Raw genomic sequence first — 23,661 nt, 5'->3', positions numbered from 1 at the left:
GTGTGGCATTTGAGGTAACACACTCTTTAAACAATTCTTAGGCATTGTGCTTCCAAATAAGTTAGACCACTTCATGAAAAGTAGGCTGTAAGGAAGAGAAAACTCGTATAATGCTTAAGCTAATGATCAGGTTAATAGTAATATACAAAACTTAATTGCGCTGTTAATTAGTACTCATCAAATATTGCAGTTTATGAGCCATAGTCCTAAATCTTTCAATGCTGATGTGCACAAAATGAATCCTGGGGACACTATGAATTTCGTGATAGATGTCATAAACTTGCCTTCGGCATTGTTAATTCCAGTTACTTTTGCAACTAACCGTGAATTAAAGTACAACAGCGAGTGGAACACATCTACACATACCGTCTCAGATATTGGTAATGAATATCTCGCGACTGGTGTCCTCTTCAATATTTGTTCGAATAGCTAGATGTGCCCTGCACACTTATTGGTCGAAATGTGTCCTCCGAATAACTAGATGAACTAATTAAAGCGTAATGCTTACTTTATTTGCATGCTATTTAGCGCGCGTATACCCATAAACGCCCGGTGCATTGGAAAGTGAAGATACTTTTATAAAATTTAGTTTTTCAAAGAAAGTTTCAAACAAATGTGTAATGAACGAAATAGAAATTTAAAGGTTAGTTTTTCTCTTGTTATATCCAAATTTGGTAAGAACTAACAGACAGCCAAGCAAAGGAATTTAAGGGAATAACTGTAGTAACCATGACAAATGCGAAGTATTCAAAACGTACACGGAATAATTTTGTCTTGCCGCCGGCGGGGATCCCAAACTGCGATGTTCGAACAACGCCTCCAATTCGCTTTCAATCGAGCTACGGCGACAGTCATCTTCCCGTTCGTTTTACCGAGAATATCTGTCCACGTAAACCTAGGAGTATTAGTTTGTGAGCGCCTTGCGTCTTGTTTATAAAATTTCTGAGTTACATATGAAGCACACTGCACATAACTGCCAACGCTTGCATGAAAAACAGCAGTAGGATATGACCGGCGAACCTCCGTGGAGGTCGGACAGTACGTTCAGCACCACGTAGATGGCCAAAAGCGCGAACCGAAGCATTATATTACCTGTCAGATGCAGTCGCTCGCCATGTTTACGATAGCGCGGGGCTAGAGTGTACTGGAAGCGCGGTGAAGTACGCTTGTTAACAAGCAGTTGCCATGACAGCCATGCAAACAACAGAACCGCAGTAAATTATATAAAATATTGTTGAACAGTAAATGAACTTTATTTACAATAAAAATGAAAAAAATGTTTTTACAGCCAAAATAACGTACATTTTATTGTTTGTGTGTCATATTTTGTTTTCTACGTGCGGGCCTTGTAAATATTCCCCCATTGGCGCGCACATGGGTTGGTCGTGTTCTGTGGTTTGGTCGGTGTTGTCAATTTGTGTGAGGATAAAGCAGTTGTTAGAGTTCCAACAAACAAAGCGTTGGACGTGTTAAAATGAATGAACAGCGTGGTTCCGGTGGACGAGAAGTGCGTCTCCTGCAAGACATGTGTGTATACATTCTGTTACTAACGAAACTGCAATACTTTTGAAAGCAACGCCAGGATTGTCGGTCTGACCCTCGTGCAAGCTTGTTCTACGTGTGTGGGTGCGCATTTATGCAACAACTTAATATTCGGTGTATTTTGAAGCCCTTAGAACAATCTGTGGCTTCACTAGTGGTGCGAATGCTATTGCACAGGATAACATCGTATTTTTTTTTTACAACCCAAGGGAAATGTCTAGACGAGATTGAATAACTTACATTTCTTATACAAAGGTCTCGGACGTTTAAAAAACCATGGTGTCAACGGCATTCGACCGACCCGGTGTTGATTACCGACAAATCCGTGCAAACCACGCTGCTGAGCATGGGTGCCGTAAATCGTGCAAGTGTACAATGGAACTGGACAGCACATGCCTGTGCTGTCTCGTTTTGATGTCTCGTGTACTTGTTTGCATCACTCATTTTGTTTCACGATGAATATGTACCAACTGGTTCAGACTTGTGGTCTTCTTTAATAAATTAGTTTTACTCGTTTCTTTTTTTTTCAGATGCCTGGATGCCATTACTGACTTCACAGATGTGAAATGGTTCCGGGATTTCGTGCTGCCACGTTGCCTCGCCGATCACTACTACACACGACTGCAAAGACGACGGTCTTTTAAGGATCATCTCGTACCTGTGGTATGCACCATTTCAATAATTCGCGTGGTAGCGCTGTTGCATACTTTCTGTAAAAACGCTGGGCCAGAATAAAGGGTACTTGTTATGAAACACTAGAACATTGTAATCGTGAGATTCAAAGAAATAGGAGTGGCTTAAAAACAAGGCCGCGCCTAAAGTGCCGGCAGTTTTTCCTTATTGGCTGCCCGTGACCATGTGATTATTAGCCGGCACATTTCTGGTGAGCCAGTCATGCCAGCTAGCTGTATTTTTAACCTTAAGCCGTCGTTTGGCTATTTTTGCCCTCAGACATTTCGCTACACTGATCAACATTGTCAAGGCCTGAGGTTCTCTAACGTAACCTAACCTAACGAGCCCCACAGGCATTGTCCAGGCAGTATGCGGCTGGCTCGCAGCGACGCTCTTTCCTAGTGTGCCTCTTGTCGTGAGATGAGCTTCTGTGAAGTGGACAATAATGCCTAGGTAGCGGTGTTCCTGTAGCTTGGGCAGCTCCTCGTCGTTTGGCAACACCAGACCAGCCTCGGCACACTCCCCAGAGAACGTGACTGGAAACCCTGCCATAGGAAAGAACTGCCGGCACCCAGTCTGTTGATATACTGCCGGTTGCCGGCAATATAGACACTACCTAAAACAATATAAAATATAATCTTCATCTTTCAAATTCACTTTGGTTGTTTAAAACCTAAGAAAAATAATATATAAGCTCTGCCTGTCGAAGCAGCTGATATTAAACAGTTGTCGTTCGCCCATAGACGTGCTCCGAGTTTCCCCATCAGGAGAGGGTGAAGGTTCATTGCAGTGCAGCACCCTCTCCCTATTAAGTTAATGTGTGGGGCAGATTTCGTTCCTCCCCCCTCCACCTCTACCTCTTGAATAATTAAAAAAAATTGGCAGATCCGCGTGCCTTGGAAAGTTATGCAAAGCAAGCAGAGGGAAAGTGACTGTGTTGTAATATTTTACTTGAGCGACACGTCATGAAATTAGTCCAATTATATGTATAAATGTTACACGCAGAGACATATGTTGAAGAGTTGCAGATGTTCATAAAAGCACTTCTTTGCTCTTGCGCAACGATGCCGACGGGAACATGAGTATTAGCAACACCAGAAGTGATAAGCTGAAATGCAGTGATTGTCCTTGCAATGGTGGTGGCCCTTGACGTTGCTATTTCAGCGTAATATACGTTAGCCGTACGGGATGGCTGTAGCATAGGAGTACATATGTAATGTTTATAAAATTGGATAGCTAGCACTGCAACAACAATTTATGCTTCACGAACGTTAGGGTCTAATTGAAAAGTAGTTCCGAGACCTGGCGTGGCTCCTTGGTAGAATGCTTGGTTGCCATGCAGAATGCTTCGGTTCGATTCCTGCTGGCACCTAGATATTTATTCTTTGCTTCACAGCTTTGCGTCAAATTTATTCATTGGGTCACAGCTGCTGATTTCGAGTTTTTCATAATGCTCAAAATTGCCCATGTGTGACCTCGTAGTTCCCGAGTGGATACCAAGTGTCAATCACCTGTAGCACGCACCCGTCCATCGGTATGTGTCTCTTTGGCAATAGGTGTTTGACGATGTACGTGACAGAATTGTGACCTTATTTGTGTCTTGACGAGCGCATCATATTCGTCAAAGCAGCTTACCCTTCCATACTAATTTTGCTTCGCACCAAGTTAAGGGGGTGATCACGAGAGATCCCAGACGTAAACAGCTAGATAGTTGATAAATGTGGAGAAAGACTCTGAAAGTGCTTGAAATCCGCAAAGAAATGCATCGCATTTAAAAGGTGACTCTGCACCCCCGCCCCGAACCCCTTTCATAAGCTTATGCAGACCTAAACGGCTAGATAGATTGATAGATGTGGAGAAAGACTCTAAAAGTGCTTGAAATCCGCAAAGAAATGCCTCGCATTTAAAAGGTGACTCTGCACCCCCACACCGAACCCCTTTCATAAGCTTATGCAGACCTAAACGGCTAGATAGATTGATAGATATGGAGAAAGACTCTGAAAGTGCTGGAAATCCGCAAAGAAATGCCTCGCAATTATAAGGTGACTCTGCACCCCCGCTCCGAACCCCGTTCATAAGCTTATGCAGACCTAAATGGCTAGATAGATTGATAGATATGGAAAAAGACTCTGAAAGTGCTTGAAATCCGCAAAGAAATGCCTCGCAATTATAAGGTGACTCCGCACCCCTGCCCCGAACCCCTTTCATAAACCTATGCCTTTCACTAGTGAAATGCAGTCGTGCTGGTAGGTTTGCGCTTGAACCTTATGGTTGTGCAGCTAATGCAGATATCACTTGTATTGAGAGTCAAAGGTTCATTATTATTACCTAAAAAGTTGTGCTTGGCTGAATAACATTGTCAGTTTTCCTGGTGAAATTCATCAGGACGTTCAAGTGTAAGTCCATAAACGAGCGAAACAAACATCTGTCATTTAGGGACAGGCAGCTATCTGAAACACTTGTGAAGTATTTGATGCAACAAAATAAATTAGTGCTTTTGTATGAAGCAGTTGCAGCTAGGCAGGGGCCGAGACAACTGCCATTGCTAAAACAAAGGCTTCGAGACCAGGAGTCGTTATGCGACGAGGGCACATGCGCCGTTGCATCGTGGAAGATTAATTCTCCGTAGAAGGGATGGGCGTGGCTGGGGGCAAAACAGACATTTTTGCTTGCGCTGCTGTCGTGTACACTACCTTTCTTCGCATTTCTTTTCCTGTTACGTACAGGTGCTCCATGCCAAGTCCATTGAAGCAGATTTGGCCGAGAGTCTTGTCACGGCAGCGGCCCTCGTTCACGTCAGGAAATGCACGCAGCTGGAGAAGCTCACCTTTTCCTCGGTGCCTTGGAATGACTCGCTCTGCGAAACTAGTAAGCCTGTCGTCTATGCTCTGTCTGCACCTGCAGTGCTACCATCTTTCGAGACAGCTTGATAACTTTAAAAAAAATTATTTATGCCCCGTTGCGGTGGTCTTGGGGCTAAGGTACTCGGCTGCTGACCCGCAGGTCGCGGGACCGAATCCCGGCTGCGTTTTCAATGGAGGCGGAAACGTTGTAGGCCCGTGTGCTCGGATTTGGGTGCACGTTAAAAAAAAACCTTAACTCTTTCGTTACCACGCGACAATGGTTGTTTTTCATATGTCTCGGGAAGATTGTTTCTGCAAGTTGGAAAAGTACTCCAGCACTCATTGCAGCATTCCGAACTTTACACAACGAAATGATTTTTCCAAAAAAGTATGTTGTAGGGCAACAAAAATATTTTAAAATGAATAAGAATGTGAAAAGTGTAGAATTTGGTCACATTCTGGTAAACAGTGCAAAAAAACACTGTATATGCAAAAATATTCAAAACAAAGAAAATTTAGAATATACATTTTGTTGATAAATGAACGAAGAACAGTATAAAAAATAATGAATGTTGTGCGAAAATGTTTCTCGTCACATAGACAAAGAAAATCGGAACTGAGGTGCTGCTTCGTTGCTCGTGCCATGCAATGAAGCATTGCATAGTTTTTAGCGAGACACAATTGTATTCGTACACTTTTTCTCAGTAAATTTTTGTTGTGTTGCAATAAGAGTCTCCTGGTGTTCTAATATAAGTAGATGGATACCTGTGATGTGATTAATCCCTCTATGAAAGAGATATCAAATGAACTTCGCTATTTCATCTAGCGTCACCTCTTTCCATAAACCACCTTACAACGCATAGGTTGGCGTTTCAATATATGCATCCAAGCATATTTCTTTGCATTTTCATGGATATCGTAATAAAAAAAGAACATCGCACGCAGTTCCACAACGTTTCGGTTGCTCCGTAGTCAGGGCCAAGATGTGCTCCGGGGGCCATCTTGTGTTTAGGGGAAGCTCTATAGCCAGTGCCAGCACACGGCACCCCAGCGAGGTGTGGACCCCGCACGTAACCAGAGTAGCTATAAGATTGTGCGCAAAGGTCAGAAGCTATACGCACTTGCGGCGGAGGAAACAACTTGAGGATGTAAATGAAATGAACCCATGAACGGCTGTGGCTGTGGATCAGGCTGATGCAAAACATTGTCGCCATAAAACTTGAAGCTGAGGTGCTGTCATCCTCAAACACCAAGCTCATCGTCGCTCAATTCAGGTGGGGTTGCAAGACAGTTTCAAGCAGTGCATGTGTTTTTTAGTCCTGATGCGCACCCATGCGCGCGTGACGATAACGCCGTAGGAGTGCCTAGTGACACTAGATGGGACCCTGTGTCTGATATACGGATGCAAGCAAAACCAAAGCTGCTAAAAGCTGCCATAGAAGGCCGCCTCAACACTTTCAACATGCGACGGACCCTCGCAAATATTTTTTATAGAACAAATTTTTTCTGACACCCTAGGAACAGCTTTCTATTGAATATATGGCATAAATTTCTAGCAATCATTACTGCTCAAAAAAGTCAAATTGCGAAGCTGACACTTTAATTCGATATTTGGCTTGCAAAGGTTCTTTTCATCACAGAACTTTGATGTCACTGTACTATAATCACGAGAGGCAGGCACTTCTGTCAAGTTCGCCAGCCTAGTGCACTTTTCCAACAATACACGCACATTGGTTCGTGTAAAGGTCTGTCAAAAATCAATATATTGCCGAAATGAGCAAATTCTAATTGATTCTAAAAGTTGAGTGGCTTAACTACCTACTAAAAAGTGCTGGGTGGATGAGAAATAAATTTAACATGCAAAAATCGATGATCTAAAAGCGTCGATCACCGGTGATCGATTTGGATAGGCGTGGTAACGAAAGAGTTAAGTGGTCCAAATTTCTGGAGGCCTACACTAAGGCGTCTCTTATAATCATGTGGTGCTTCTGGGATGTTAAACCCCACATGATTCTATAGAAAATTTATTTGCATATGCTGCTGCCTCCGTGCAAGACATTGCATGGGTGGGTACTGAAGTCGCTTGCAAATCAGGCGTAACGCAAATCAATTAGAGTACAAATAAACGTTAAACCGCATTTACAAGCACATAAAAAAAGCAAGTTATACAAATATGTATGTATCAAATAACGTGTTTGATTGATTGATTGAAATATCTGGTAAAACTTTTGACAAATGTGGGCCACTATGATTTGCTTTGTCATTTGAGAGTCATTTTTGTGGAAGCCCGCTAGGTTGCTAATTCACATGCAGGAGATATAAATCTCTTGTCACATGGCAGTGCTCTTAGTCTATAGAAAAGTCATCTTAATACAGTCGTACTTACATATAACAAATTTGTGTGTCTATCGAACAGCTGTAAACTGCCCTTGAATACACCTTAATGTTTTGCACAACTGCCCCGAACTAACCAAATGCCCTCTTCCCTTTTACGAAAGGTCTGAAAAACGCGTCAGTGACAGAGGAAGAGTCCTCGCGCCCTGGTGTTTCACTGCTAAGCTCGTGGATCAAGGTCCGATGGGCCCTTTTCATAATTCTCAACTGTGTTTCTCTGCGCTGCACACTGCATATTTGTCCAACTAACGGCAGTGGCACCTGTCGTGCTTCAAGCGGCGACGTGGTCATAGTTGAACGTACTGGGCTTGTCTGTTGTGAGTGTTTTGCGCCGACTAAATTTTCCACGTCATTGTGTAAGCAAACCGCGCTCCAGCAGGCTTTTGGAAGTGATTGGATAGCCGCTATTAGTTGTTCAAACTGCATAGCAAGAAAGCTAACATTAAGGGGAGATGCTCCTCCAAAAACTTTTTCTTGAGATATTTGTGACAGCTCACTGAAACTTTCACCAGTTGTATAGAGTTCGAGCTCCTCTTTTCAAATCTGCTTTTATTTTTTTATAGCTTATTTAGTTAATTTGTTGGAGACCATGCATTCGTAAAAACAATGCATTTTTTGTGCAAGCTTGGGCAACAATAGTAAGCACAAAAAACGCTCTAAAAATAGCAAATGTTCCTCCTAATGAATTGCAGAATTCAATAAAGTAAAGAAACATTGTGTAGCATTTGTGTGCTGGCCTAGAAAAGAAATTCTAATGCTGAGTTTGAGTTTTACCATACTCAAGGAAGAAGTTTCTGAAATTATCTAGCTGAACATGCTTTGGAGACCTCTGAAAGTTCTTTATTTGGATTCAGGACATGTTAAACTTTAGGCATGCCAAGTTTCATTGCAATCCGACTGCGTAAAGCATACAAATTATAGTGAACAAGCTCTAAAAATGCCGTAAGATGAGAAACTGAAAAAAAGAGGTTTGAAAGTTCAAAAACATGTTGAATACTATACTCTTCAAACAATCTGCATGAAATTCGCAGAGATTGTCAGCAAAGCTATCTTAAAAAAGGTGACAGCTTCAGAATAATCCAGCACTATATATTGGGCCTTTACATTCTCTGCAAGCTGCCTCCCTCGAAGGGCTTTTTTTTTCGGTACTGCGGCAATGGGTTGTTGCTCTCGGGCTCATGCGAGGTTTTTTTTTTTTTGCAATGGCAGTTCTTGTGATGCACTGGTTTTTGAACACCAATGATTGCTCAAAATGGTGCGCGCTGCTTGTGTCCAACGCCCATCGCACGCTTGCAGCGAAGCTGTCCAGTGCACTGCAGCTGGTGAACGTCTTCTCGCTTTCAATGCATGACGGATACATGCGGCTTGACGTGTACGTAGACAAAACGACAGTTGCAGCACACACGTCATTTCGGCACTAAAGTTCCCGAAACGATGCCAATCCTTATCGGCTACTTGCCATTACTCGAATGGACAGCTCGCACCGCCTGCAGTTGGGGTTTACTGCTTTTGTCGTCGAACATCTGTATCTTTCACGATGAAGCACTGACGAAGTCATCGGCGCTAGAAATGAAGCTCGAACAATCCAAATCGGGTGCGTCGCTGCTGCCGCGGCTAAGCCTAGCAGCAGACGAACCTCTCGCCGGCGCTTACTGCCTTGCATTCAGGGCGCCATCTCTCATACTGGTGCTGCGTAATGAACTTCCGTGAACACAAGTAGTGTTTCTCACTGGCATTCATGGCATGGAAATAATAACTGTCGGTTGTGTTCGGCGATGTCTCGGCAAAAGCAGGAGAATGAAGAAAGCGCTCGCATCTAACTGCGCGGCGGAATGCCCGCAACCAATGGCAGCGCTCCGATCATATCATGTGACTTTGAAGGCCCACTCGCCACGCTAAAATGCAGTGGAAAAACTTTTTGTTGTATGTTTAGTGTAAATGCCGCTCTGCCGAAGTGGGCTCTGGGAGAAGAGGGTTAGGCCTACATGCCCGCGAAATTTCAAGAGCCGGCGATGCTGTAGAGCGAAGTGCGGCGTGTGCAAAAATCGAGTAATTTCGCACTTTCACGAGCCACCGCGAGTGTTTTAATTGTGTTTTTCGATAACTTTTAGCTAATTCTCAGCTTTGATTTTTTAATACAGTCGAAACCCGCAATAACAAAATCACCAGGGAAACTGAAAAATTTTGTATTCGCAAGAATTTCGTTGCCGCGAGTATGCGGCATAAAAGCAGGGGTGTGGCCAGCAGAACGAAAATTTGCCATAAGTCGGTCAACTTACTTTGCTGACCCTTGCCATGCAACAACTTCAAAGCTCTTCCTTCGCTGGTTCGTTGCTACGTTGTCGCCATGTGCGCCGAAGAAGGAGTGAAGGGTGTCCAGCGCATTCAAAACAACCCGCGGTCTCTTCTTGGTCTTCAGTGTCCTCTGCTTCGCCCAAACTTTCGATAATGGCCTCGTCGGTCACTTCTTCGTACACGACTACGTCGTCATCGGCGCAAACGAACGCATCAAATGTGAGTTCATCTGGGATGTCGATTGCTCGAAGTTCCCCCCAGGCGTTGGTCAGGGATAGAGGCACTGCACTGCCACCACTCTCACCGTCAAGTGCGCTTTCGTACAAATCTTCGTCTGGTGAGGCCGAAGCGCAATCCATGCGTGATGCTTGCACGGTGGTGGTGAAGTCCGCGTGCTTCAAGCAGTTCTCCTGTCTGTTGAGCTCGTCCAACGGCGCCATCTGCACTGCAGCATGATCATTTGCCATCGCCTGCTGCAGTGTGGCCAGACATGTTGCTGGAAACTGACCCCATCGCCAATTTAAGTAAACAAAAATGGTGGTACCCACGCTACCACGGCAAAAGCAGACGTTTACAAATTTTGAGTGCGTATAACGCGCGTACGAGCATATTTTCGGCAGTTAATCTTTAATGGGAGGGTAAAATAAGGCCCGCACCGTGGTAGAAAATTCGTTAATTTGGGATTGCTGTCCAAAAACATTTCATTGCTGCGAGATACGTAATACATGGGCTTCTAAGAACAATCGCCGGGAATCCGGAAATATTTCGTTGCCGCGGGGATTTCGTACTCGTGGGGTTTCATTATTGCGGGTTTTTACTGTATACCGTATTTACTCTCATATTCCTTGCACTTTTTTAGGTGGAAAACCGATGCAAAGTTGGGGGTTCGAGAATTACGTGGGAAAACTTTCACGAAAACATACAGAGCGAAAAAAAAACGAAGTGGCCGCAAATCGGGATTCTCAAACCAGCAACTAACAGCAAGCATTGGAAAGTACTAATAAAAACTTACCTCAACAATAAAAGCACAGGTTCAACACAAGGCAAGATTTATTTGAGACACAAAAAGTGGAAGCAAATAGTCGAGAATTAGAATACCATACGCAAAGCTTGTGGGCGTAGTAGCGGTAGCGTTTGTCGCTCTACAGGAGCCCTCAAAAAGTAAGCATAGGACGTCAGTATTGGGCTAATGGCTATCTAACAGAATTGTCGGCAGTTTCCTTCTGAAGAAATGAAGTTTACCATCAATCCGAGTCTTAGGCACATGGCAGGCCCAACGCGTCTTGGTGGCTTACAGCTGCCGTCACCAGTAGCAAACACAAAACTCACAGACTCCGAAGGGCCTACTGGCAGCCCTGTTGCCGTTGTTTAGTGCATGATCTATCACTTTTAAACTTGAAAGCAGTTGTGTAGCTTCAGTATCGCCCCATAACGTGACAAGATTACCGACACAACATACAAAACAGTGCGCAACGCGCACTTGCCACTGCTTGGCTTGAATTAGATTGAATCTCCATGCAATAATAGTACGCTTGAAGTTTAAGAGATGGCACGCGCTATCATCATCAGTGGCTGGAACGAGCAGACAACATTATTGCGGGAGTTTTCGGGGATGCGATAATTACTCGAAGGAAAAAAAATATATTTTTGTTGGGTTGGGGGGGTGGGGGTGCGAGAATTATGTGAGTGTGACGATTATGCGAGTAAATACGGTATTAAAGAGAAGGCTTGGAGGAATACAGAACACAACAAAACACAGGATTGACTTTTTTGAGAAAAAAAAACACAGTTTTTCGACCTGCATCTCCCCTTAAAGTGTGAAAAGGTTCTGTTGTCAATATGGAGGCAGGCAACAGCGGAATCGTCCAATGCTTTTTATAGTAGCGTAGCTGTGACGTCACACAAAGGGCGAGTTTCCTACGCTGCTCAAAGATGCTACAACGTAGGCACTGCTGCGCCACAAAGGCATTCATCCACGCTATCCGTGTATTGAAATGCTCGCGCACTGTGAGACAAGCTGCTGGAAACGATGTGCTCAAGTTAGCGGTAACGTGGTCTCAGGACCAAGATGGCTACCACACGTCATTTGCCAGGGTTCCGTTCTGGCCACAAGGGAACCAGAAGGCTGTCAGCATTCTCCTTGTCCCCTGTCCAGCAGCAGTGCCATGATACTGCCACCTCAGTGGCGGCAGTTTCATGGCCAGAAAAATCCTTCAATGACTCTAGCAACAGTTAGGAGAGAGCATTATGCATTGGGATCGGAAGTAAGGAGAAAGAAACGCAGTTTGTCAGGCATGTAAACACCGAGCTTTACATTCCCCCATTTTTTAATTGGGCAAGGGTTCTTGAAATTTCCGAAAAAAACAGGAAAAAAACAACCTGCCATTGGGGGGAGAACTTTTCCTCTTTGTTAATCTACCATTATTTTGCAGATCTCCACGAAACTGATTTAGCTAAAAAACTGCTGCTTGGACCAGTGGAATCATGTTTATTGCAGATTTATGACAGACGGGCTTTGTGTGTGTTTCTCACAATTCCTTGGTGTTCTGTGATTTTGGTCTGTAAAATCTGTCTAGAACTGATCAATTGCAAGAGCATGGGTTATGAAGAATATGCCGTGTGTACCTATTGGTCTTTTCAGGTCTCCTGGAAACAGTCACGTGCTTCCACAACCTGAGGTGGCTCGAGCTGATTGGTGTCAGCGCAGTCACTGACACAGTGCTGGCAGCCATTGCTGGACAGAACAAGCTCCTCACGACCCTCAGTCTGAGTGGTTGTGTGAACGTTAGTGACGATGCCCTTAAAGTGTTGGGACAGAACTGCCACTTCTTGAAAAGCCTCGACTTCTCATCGACCCAGGTCAGTCAGTTCTGTGATCGGATCCCGTACCCGCACCTGTTAACCTTTTAATGCCTGAGATATGAAATCACCAAAGATAATGAAAAGTTGTTCTCATTTTCCACTTTCAAATAGTAACTTTTAATTGATTTACAGTTAAAGATATAAAACACAACATTAAAGCACGCTTTAGTGGCAACTTCTCCATATGCCGAAGAAGGAAGGACCTTGCTACAAAATGTGTACTTTAGGACTACGTAACAGTCGTAGGCCACGTCTTGGTTGCGTATACACCTAGTTTACAATGATATTGAAGTTAGAACTTACTGTAAAAGCCTGCGTATAGCCCCGGGTTTTTTTTCAGGATTTTAGGGTACGAAATTTCAGCCCCGTACTATATGCAGGTCCCAAGAATTTTTGGCGAAAATTCAGTTTTGGTTTCGGCATAGCGTGTTGCTATAATCATTATCAGGTCGTTGCGCACTTCTGCGCTAGGCAGTGTTAGCGGCGGTAGCAGGCATTAGTCTTACAGACCCACGCGTGCAACAATGGGCTGTGGTCGTTGCTTCAACTTGGAGGCCATGATTTCTCTCCTGTGATTTTATGCCATGTCAGCATCGCACTGGCAGTACTTGGCTGCTTTTAAAAGAAAAGTTATCGCTGCTGCAGAAACCATTGGCAACTGTGCTGCAGAGCGGCAGTTTAGAGTCAGCGAGCGGAGTGGGGAAGAAGCAGGGTGCCCTGTTTGCTTGCAGGGGCCAGCAGAAAAGTTTCTACAGACGAAAAAATGCAGAGTTTCTTGTCGTGGAACAAGAACTCGCAGACTTCGTGCAGGAGCAGCGAGCTTCTACAAGCGAAAGGCAAGGGAGGTTGCTCAAGACAGAGGCATTCAGCCGGAGCATTTCAAGGCGAGCAAGCATCGGGTGTCTCTCTTCATGCGCAGTGCTGGATTCTCCTTACTTCGGCGTACGTCAATCTCGTAGAAGCAACCAAAATGCTACGAAGAGGACCTTGTGAAGTTTAAAATGCATGCATTTGCACTGCGAAAGGCTGTCCCCTTTTAGCTGGGCCAGATCGGCTACGGAGATCAAACGCTGGTCTACCTGGTATTGCCCTCGACGCTGACATTGCATCAGAATGGTTCCAGGCAAGCTATTATGCGATCGACTGAGAACGAAAAAACGCGGGCGACTGTAATGTCCTACAGTGCAGGCGATCGCAAGCTTAATACCCTACAAGGTGTTCAAACGAAAGAGGCTGCCGAAAGGAGAAAAGTTTCCAAAAGATGTCGTTGTCGGCTGCCAGGACAATGGGTGGATGGACAAATCGCTAGTGCTTGACTAGATAGTCTCTGTGGTGTCGACGGCCCGGAGCACTGCTGGGGCTTCCTTCAGTGCTTGTGCTGGACTGGTTTCGGGGTCAAATGACCGGCTCTATGAAGCGACTGCTGCACGACTCCCTCGCCGAGCTCGTCGTGATCCTGGGAAGGATGACATCACAGCTGCAGTCACTTGATGTGTGCCTTAATAAGACAATTAAGGACCATGTCAAGTGCCTGTATGCGGAGTGGATGAGGTCCGAAGAACCAGAAAATACTCTTGCCGGGCGGCTGAAACTTGCCTCGCCAGTGATGCTGTGCTTCGTGGATAGTTGAGGCTTTGGCCTGCATTCCCGAGGTGCACGTTCGCTGTGTGTTCAAAAAGTCCTCTATCGCAAACGCGCTTGATGGCACTGAGCACAATGTGCTATGGGAGAACATATCCGACAAGCGAGCTTCAGAACAGTGCGTCCGATGGCGACGATGAGTGAAGTGTGTCGATAAATGCATTTTTCAGTTTTACTCGGGCTGTATTCGGTTGAAAACTTTTGTTTGCGTTTGCTACCCCCAAATACATCCCGGACTGTATCAGGGTCTGAGTTATATGCTGGCTTTTACAGTAAGTTACTCAGGCGAGAAAGATAGAAGTGAGAGCTCTCGCACGTGCCTCGTGCTGTATGCCATCGTGATGTATGCCATCGTGTATGCCTCGTTATAAGCACCCAAGGCTGCACATTTCAGCATCCCTGGTTAACCATTCGCTTTGGAGCCTGGGTGGGGATTTTTCGGTGTCCTTTGGATTCATTATTTCTGCTCTACTGTACAACTGAAAAGAATGAAAGCAGGAGCTCAGTTCACAACTCTCAACGTGTCTGGCTCGTTTGTAGCAATATCTTGTGGTGTGTTTGGAAAGGTTTTGTTTTGCCCTTTTGCAGATAACTAGTCGTGGTTTGGTTATCTTGGCCAACAGTCCTTGCAAAGTCACCATAGAGGTGAGTCGACGGTACCTGATTGTGCTGCCAAGTTTTGGATGTTTCGAGCGATATCTGTATTCTAGTGCACCTTAAAGGAAAGAAGATCTGAGCTTCTCAACACCTTGGCTGCATTGTCATTAGCGTTGAAATAAGCTCCCAAGAGTCACTACAAGGCCCTTAGTAAAGGCGTATTTCGTTACAGGTAATACTAGCAGTATGACAACTGTGCATTCAGCTGCTCTCCTTCATTATGCTTTCTTTGGTTTTCAAAAGCCGTGCCAAGCCATTGTGCATCTCCAATTTGTGGCTAGTCAAGAGTAATGAAAAAACACTGGTTTGTGGCGTACATTTCAAGCATAGGCAACTTGGATACACAGTGATGATATATGAATGGGGGATCATTAAAGTTTTGATGCTGCACTCGAATAAGATGCTGGTGAATTTGAATTGGGCAATAACATCGCATAAAAGGATGCAAATTTTAAAGGTGCAGTCCAACTGATTCAAGGGATACCAGCAAGTAGGTAACAACATATGCATCGATTTAAGATGAAAGAGTTCCTCAAATCAGTTTTACTGCTTGGTGCTGATGACACTGCCTTGGAGCTCTTTGTAAGGCATAAACAAAAGGACTACTTTGATCAATTCCGTTTTATTGTAATTTGGTAGTATATTCAATTGACTACATTTTTTGAGATTTATGTTCTGGATTTTTCAATCACAATTTCCTGTAAGTGATTGCCAGTATTTACCGTCTTTTTTTTTTTTTTAAAAATCTTGTTGTAACCAGTCTTGTTCAAAAATATATGTGACTGCTCTGTGGGGACCCTCTCATTTGACAAGATGAGCGGTCTCCATGAAGCCTCTTTTTAACCTTTTCCGTTGCCTTACCTGCAATGCCTTGCGCTACTGCCAGTAACAGTGAAGCGTATCAATTCATAGAGGACACGAACATTAGCATTGAAGCACTGCGCAACTACCAGCTGATACAGAAGTTGTTCCTACGTTATAACACCGTCCTTCCCTTCAGCACATGCATTGAAAGGCCCCTCAACCACCCAGTGGTTGAAATTCAGTCGTGGTGGAAAAATTGTGCACAGGTGTCGGAAAAACTCGGAGCTGCGAGAATTTTTTTTTTTAATGGTGCCATTATAGCAGAGTTAGATGTGCTTGGTTATTGAAATCGCGGCGATCACTCCTTTCATTCTTTTCTGTGCTACCCTCCATGGTATCCTCTACTAAAACTGCTTTGCCCCCTTTTCGAGTGCCCTTTCTAATATCGCATGGCATACGTCATTGCTGAGGCACTGCTTGAAACACTGCCCACTTCCGGTTACCGTGACTCTGTCCCTCCGCCTGCCGCGTTTTTGTTGGCAAACTGTGGCTGCTGTGCCGGCCTGTGCTTGTCTGTATCATGTTGGCATGGACCCTGTGCTCTGACGTCCCCGCAAACGCGGACTGAACCTTGGTGCTTTCAAGATGTTTTCGCTCGTTTCTTAAACCCACGCATAAAAAAAAGGAAAAGAAAACCTTCGGTGTAACGAATAGGCATTCCGGAGTGGAGTACCTGAAAGGATTATTTCTACTATTCTCGTGGGCTCCCCCACGCATTCACGAGGACCGGGCGGCGCCTTGTCGCCTACAGACAGTGTGACAGCGTACAGTGGAGATAATCCGCGGGAATGCGACCCTTGCCGCAGCGCCTGTTCTGGGTCCGGTCTGACTTCTGTCAGCCTCCGTGGCTCCAGGACTCATTACTGCGTTCTGCGCGGATGGCCACCCGCGGCGTTGAATGACGAAGAAGCGGCGGCTACGGAGAATTTCGCGGGAGACACCGAGCTGCATGGAAATGTTGAGACTTGGTCTGGACATCGGCTCCTCAAGTACCGGAAGCATCGGGACCATTGTTCGCCCGTAATTAAAGTGTCTTCGGACGGCTCGCCCATCTCTCTCCTTGAGGCTTGAGTTTGAACATTGTTACTTGCTCGGCTTTGCTTGGGAGAGGGTTTTCCTCTAGTGCGAGCCGCGGGGGGCGGCCGCCGAAGATGGTACACTCCGACTGGATATAAGATGGTACACTCCGACTGGATATAAGAGGCATTTTCTCAGTCATATGGAAAACCTCATGCGTTGTTTTAATGAGATAAAAAAACCATATTTTATCATGGGTGATGTAAATATTAATATGATGAGTGAAGAGCTGTACGCGCTTGACTTGAAAAACCTTGTAGCATCATATGGATGTCGGAATGCCATTATATATCCAACCCGTATTACTCACAATAGTTCCACGTCACTTGACGTCTGTATAACAAGCCTAAATAGTTGCGATTACACCTCGGGCATACTGTGCTCAGACCTAAGTGACCACCTACCTATCTACATTTCTACACAAAACCTGCAGCACAAAATTAAATGTCCAAATATCGCGCGGTATAGATATATTGATGACAAATCACTGCTTAAATTTACCGAATTAACTGAACGTGCTGACTGGTCACCTGTGTATGTGCAATGCAACCCAGATAGCGCATATAATACTTTCCTAGCTATTTTCCTTGAGTGCTACGATATTGCTTTCCCGATACAACAGATCAGAACACGAAAGGGTAAGAACAGAAAACCATGGATAAACAGTGACCTCCTGAAACGAATCAAGCAGAAAAACGCGCTCTTTCACAGGTTTCTTGCTACTAGAGATATTGCAATATTGCGTGAATTCAAGCGATTCCGCAACAAACTAAATAGTGACACTAGGAAGGCTAAACTTGCCTATTATGAAGCCACCTTCTCACGTATAAAATCAGAACCGGCAAAAATATGGAAACAAGTTATTTCCTTAACTGGGAGAACAGCAACGTCAAATACACCTAAACAAGTAAAAGTCAACAATATCATTCTGGAGGGTAAGGAACTGGCAAACGCAATTAACCAATACTTTGTAAATGTGGCTGTTTATGATGAAGACTCAACACAATATGAAGATGAAACAAGTAGTTGCATGAACTCTCTCGTACTACACGAAGTATTACCCGAGGAAATCTACCGATATATAAAAGAACTAAAGACAAACGTTGCGAGTGGTTATGATGACGTAAGGGTGGCTCCAGTTAAGGCTGTCGCATCTATACTTAGCCCCGTATTAGCATATCTGGTAAATTATTCCTTTCTTATTGGAATCTTTCCAACAAAACTTAAGGTGGCCAAAGTTACACCCATTCATAAAGGTGGCAACACTACTGAATTAACAAACTATCGTCCGATATCCGTATTACCTGTATTCTCAAAAATTTATGAAAAATGTATAAATACGCGCCTTATGAAATATCTTGAGAAGTACAATATCTTATCACCGCATCAATATGGTTTTCGCAAAAATAAAACCACGGAAGAGGCACTAATTGATGTAAAAAGCCGCATAATAGAAAATATTGAAAATAAAATGTCCACGTTGGGTGTCTTCCTTGACTTGCGTAAAGCGTTCGATTCTGTTGACCATAATATCTTACTGTTGAAATTAAGCCGCTATGGAATTCGTGGAATAGTCTCTGATTTATTTAAAAGCTATTTATCATCCAGACAACAATTTGTTAGCATAGACAGTAAAAAGTCAGACTATTTAAGCGTAAAGAAAGGAGTTCCGCAGGGGTCCATTTTAGGCCTCGTGCTTTTCCTTTTATATATAAATGATATTACAGAGGTTCAGTATACACCCGAAATTAAAATGTTCGCTGACGACACAAGTATATTCTTCACAGGCTCCACCATTCAGGAAGTAGAAGCTTCGACAAATGTATATCTCTCGAAACTTTCAGGCTGGCTAACAAAAAACAAACTAAAATTAAACACACAAAAAACAAAATTTATTATGTTCAGGCCCATTAACAAGCACATCAGTGATAATATAGTAATCTTGTTTGACAATCAGCGACTCGAACAAGTCAGCACACAAAAATTCCTTGGAGTCTGGTTTCATGAGCACTTAACATGGACACCGCACGTAAATAGTCTCTTGGTAGATCTAGCTCGTTCTGTAGGGTGCTTGAGTAAAATTGCTTTCCTCCTCCCTTCATGGTTATGTAAATCATTATATTATAGCATGTTTTACTCCAAGCTTCTATACGGAATGCTTGTATGGGGAACAACAACTAAGACCAATTACGATCGAATATTAATCTTGCAAAAGCGCGCGCTCCGTGTAATAGAAAAATATAAAGGTCACCCAAGGACTTAGACACTCAGCCGCTTTTTCTTAAACATGGAATTCTATCTGCTAGGAAAGTATATAATCTTAAACTGATGCAACACATCCACAAACATAAACTACAGGATTCCTTTCCACGCACTGTATCAACAACATATGGCTTCAGAAATTCTACCCGCAAAACTAAGAAAACACGCACGAACTATGGCAAGCCGGCTATTGATTATAAGATCATACAATTGCTAAACCTTCACGAATCGAATATAGACTTTACTCTGAAAACTAAACAATTTAAATGTCATCATAAATCCTTTCTTCTTTTGACTAAAGACATAGTAGATCCATAGGCTTTTATATTTAGGAATACTTGTATACTGAGTTGATTTTTTTCTTACTGTGAACAATGATACTTAAACAGAATCGTTTGATACCAAAATTGTTTCCTGTTTATGTAAAACATATTCTGAATGTATATCATGTAGAAATAAGCTATGTAACTAAATAAGATATGTATAATGTCACTTATTTGTATATGTATGTTACTGATGTGTGAATATGTGTGATATGGCACTGATGCAGACTGTATCAGGAGGTCAAGACCTCGTCAGGCTATTTAGCCTTTAGTCTTTGCCTCCCGCAGGGAAGTTTTTGTATTTTTTTTTCTTTCCTGCAAATAAACTTTGAAACTTTGACTGACAAGAAAATATGCCCCGTGGATAGTGGCGATTGGTTTGGTGCCCCGGTAGGGCGGAGTTGGATCCTACAAAAAGAGACTACTAGACTATACAGGGGGCCAGAGATATACGATGCGATGAGCTCGAGATGATAGAGAGGCAAGGACGGTACAATGAGGAATGAAACTTAGGGATAGGAGGCGAGTGAATGGAGGGTTACGAAAGAGGGCTAAGATGGAAATCAGTGAAAGGCACGACGTAGGCGATGATGACGAAGACGATGAAGACGCTGACGAATTGGACAGATTAGACCTCGAAGCCAGGAACCAACCTTCGGCTCCGATTCGAGCAGCCAGCTCCGAGGCCCCGACTACATGGACATTCTGTGAGACGAACTTCACCTCCCTTACTTAACTGAGCTTTGCGGGTAGGGATGGGGCATATTAAGACATTGCGCGGTTTTATTCATTGATAACTTTATCATTTGTGTCGTCCTGTGTTTAGTCTGCATTGAGGCACCCTTGTATTGTCACCGTTACTTCGCTTATGTATCCTGTTTGTGTGTCTCGAGTATTTCCTGATGTGTTACAGTTTCCTCTAACAGAGATGTCGTTTATGGACAATATGTGTGTACGCCATTTGCACTTGCTATTAAATTAAATGAATCAGTAAACAGAAACAGGTCATAGCGTCTCTTACTTTCCGGCCCCAGCACGAATCCCTGTATGTGAGAAGTGATTGAGACACATAACCAAGAGGGAACCGGATAGACAAGGGGTGTAGTGGTCTTCCCTCTCTTTGGTAATCGGTGGCGTAGCAGGGGACGTCTCAGTGCTACGCGCGCACTTTCGAAGGATCACCACTGTGGTGGATCTTTCGGTGACGTGTCATGCAAGAGCACTTCGGTACGAGATGAGGACCCGCTTCCACCACGTTCCCCAGATCGTGGCGTTGATATGGGTTGGTAGGTTCACGTTCTGCTACGCTTTCCCCCTTGTTGTTACCCGTTCAGTGCTAATGGCATTATCAATGCAAAGGATGAAGAAAAGTCATCGCAAAACAATCAGACTTAGTTCGCGCAATTGCATTACAGGGCGCGATAGCCGATTCAGGAGCGGCCGCACGCATGCGGGCAACACAATGAACAGTAAGCAGTGGGGACACCTGCTATGAGTCTAACCAGAAGTTATAGGCTCGACCAATCAAAGCGTGTTTGTACTGCGCGTCACGTGGAGGCCCAAAAAGCCTAGATAGGAGGAGGGAGTGTTTTTTGGAATTTTCGATGCACCAGCTGCTCGTAGCGCTGCCATATGTAGAAATCATTGATCGTACCAGCATTATGGGCACGATGTGCGTGTGTACTTGAAAAACATTCTGGGTGGTTTAGGGGCCTGTTTAGGCCCCTAAACCGTTCTGCATAGCAGCTGACCTTTTAATGAAGAAAAATGAATTGGTCACAAAAGCATTGAAAACATTGGCTGTGATATACCGTATTTACTCGATTCTACCATGCCCTCGATTGTAACGCGCACCCGGTTTCCACGCCGAAAAAAAAGTAAGACATCGATTGCATCGCGCACCCATTTTTCTCGTTGGCCCGCATGATCATACCACTCGGGAAAACTACTCCTTTTGGGAGCGTCTTCCGTTTAAACATGAGGTACGAGGAAAGCTTGTGCTTATCTGACATGCAATGGAGCATTGCCGTCACTCTAGTTTTACTGTGGCCCCGTGTCAGCACGCGAACTCTCTTCGCCCCCTTCTTCTCGACGGTTGTGGTGCCAGGCATGTCGAAGTAAAGAGGCGTCTGATGGGCATTCCCGATTTGCCCAAGCAGGTAGCCGTTGTTGTGGCGCAAGTTTAGGATGAACCTGTGAATACTGTGTAGCTTTTCATCGTACTCCTCCGGAAACTTTTCGCATATGCCCGTTCGCCTTTGGAGGGAAAAGCCTGTCCTCTTCATAAAGTTAGTTATTCAGCACCCGCTCGCTTTAAACTGGCTCCGCATTAGCCCTTTTTCTAAGGCTAACTGCATAGCCTGCACATGGAGCAGTTCTGTTGTCACAGGCCGCTGTGCCGCTCACTGCTCAATCACTTACTCGCCGAGCAGCTCCTCAATTTGCGGAAACCGATCCTGCTGTGGTCCACTGAAGCCTTTATCTTTGCTGTCGGCAATCTTCTGCTTTTATTTCCGCCAGTCCCGCATGCACATTTTAGGAACTCCGAACGACCGCAATGCCGCCCGATTACCGTCCGTTTCTGTACACGTGACGACTTTTCTTTTAAAAGCGGCATCGTAGTGCACTCGTCGAGTTTTTGGAGTCAGTCCTTCCATGCCGTTCATGCTAATGCACTACAAGATGACGAACTCTTTAGAACACAAACGAAGTGCCTCACATGGGAAACACATAGGCAGAAATGGCCGACGTGCCATGCCGACGCACATAAGGGACGGCCATTTTGGAAATGCCGATGGCAATAGAATGACCGTATTCATTTTTTTTTATTACTCGATTCTAACGTGCATGCGATGTATGAACTCGCTTAACCAGAAAAAAGGTGCGCGTTAGATTCGAGTATTTACGATAGCATATAACACTATAAAATAACTTGCATGTCATGACTTTTCACCATGACTTTTCACCATTGCCACCATGACTTTTCATCGCATTTGAGAGTGCCAGTGCAAGGGTCTACAGAGAGTCTTTTACTCCTCGCATTCTTTTGCAGTATCTCCGCTTCCTTCTATTCACCAGCTGTGTCAATGAGGAACTTAAACAATTGAAGGGGGGTACTGGCACTAATCTGTTGCAACCGTTCTTTGCTTTGCGTGGTCGAGCGAGAGTTCACACAGCAACTCAACTAGCTGGTATTTGAAGCTGGTGACCACAGGGATGTCAATGCAAGTTAAACATGTCGCAGAAGCCGCAGTAAGCATCGCAGCCTTCACTCAAGCTTACAGCTTTCCTCTGCCATGCAGGTCACGGATGTTCTTCGTCGCAGTGTGAGCGGGCGTGCTTTATTGCGTTACGGCAATGGGATTCGGGAGGAAAGCAATGCAAACGTAAATCACCACATTTCTGTGACTGCTTAGTTACTCTTCTGAGGCTGTAAGTGAGCGTTGTAATGAATTGAATTTCAAAGGAAGCAGCTGCTATTGTAATGGATACTCATTTTTTTTTGTACTGTACACACAATTCTGCATGCAGTATATGTACGTTACCTTCGGTTTGTGTACTTTTGTGCAATAATGATATTTGAGGTTTCATCTGCCAAAACAGTGATATGGTTTTGAGGCACTTCGAAGTGGATGGTTTTTGAAATTTTATCACCTGGTGTTCTTTGACGTGCACTGACGTTTCGTGCACTTGTCAGAGATGTTTTATTCAAAAACTGTCCTTTCATAATTGCATGATCCTTTTATCCTTGGAGTAATTCCCCGCGTACCACTCGAAAGCATCCAGTCTGGTCAGCTGCCAGCTTCCCAGAATGTCACGTGCTTTGTGACGCCAACAGGCAGATAAACGAGTGTTCGACACTCGCCGACATGGCTCCTGGTTGCACTGACTGGTACTCCCATGTTTGAATGAACGTATATTTCTCGTAAAGTGAACATAGGTATGGCCGCTGCTGGAGCCCAGTTCATATAGCACCAACATGTTGTTCGAAGCTCGCAGGTATGGTCTCGGCCCCGGCAAGTTATCTTTTCTTCCACATTTCTTTCGTCACATTTCCATTACAAAGACTTCTAGTAACATCCCCCATATGTTCCTTCGCATTATAATTTGGTAGCTCTCATTAATATTGTGTCTAACAAAGGAAAACGAGCCTTGAAATTATGACTGCTTTCATTTATTGATTTTTTAGTGTGTGTGTGTGTGTGTGTGTGTGTGTGTGTGTGTGTGTG

General features: G+C 44.2%; 1 protein-coding gene across 1 annotated transcript; it reads left to right on the top strand.

Annotated features, from left to right (window-relative positions):
* The first annotated feature begins 3,550 nt into the window (after nt 1–3,550).
* LOC142768270 (uncharacterized) lies at nt 3,551–14,238 on the top strand. The gene is made up of 4 exons (XM_075870224.1): nt 3,551–3,565; nt 4,941–5,082; nt 12,388–12,605; nt 14,026–14,238. Exons 1-4 carry the CDS (start codon nt 3,551–3,553, stop codon nt 14,236–14,238), a joined length of 588 nt encoding a protein of 195 aa, XP_075726339.1.
* The last annotated feature ends 9,423 nt before the right edge of the window (nt 14,239–23,661 follow it).

Source organism: Rhipicephalus microplus, chromosome 8, assembly GCF_043290135.1.
Source record: "Rhipicephalus microplus isolate Deutch F79 chromosome 8, USDA_Rmic, whole genome shotgun sequence".
Lineage (NCBI taxonomy): Eukaryota > Metazoa > Arthropoda > Arachnida > Ixodida > Ixodidae > Rhipicephalus > Rhipicephalus microplus.
This window is presented reverse-complemented; position numbering and strand designations above follow the sequence as displayed.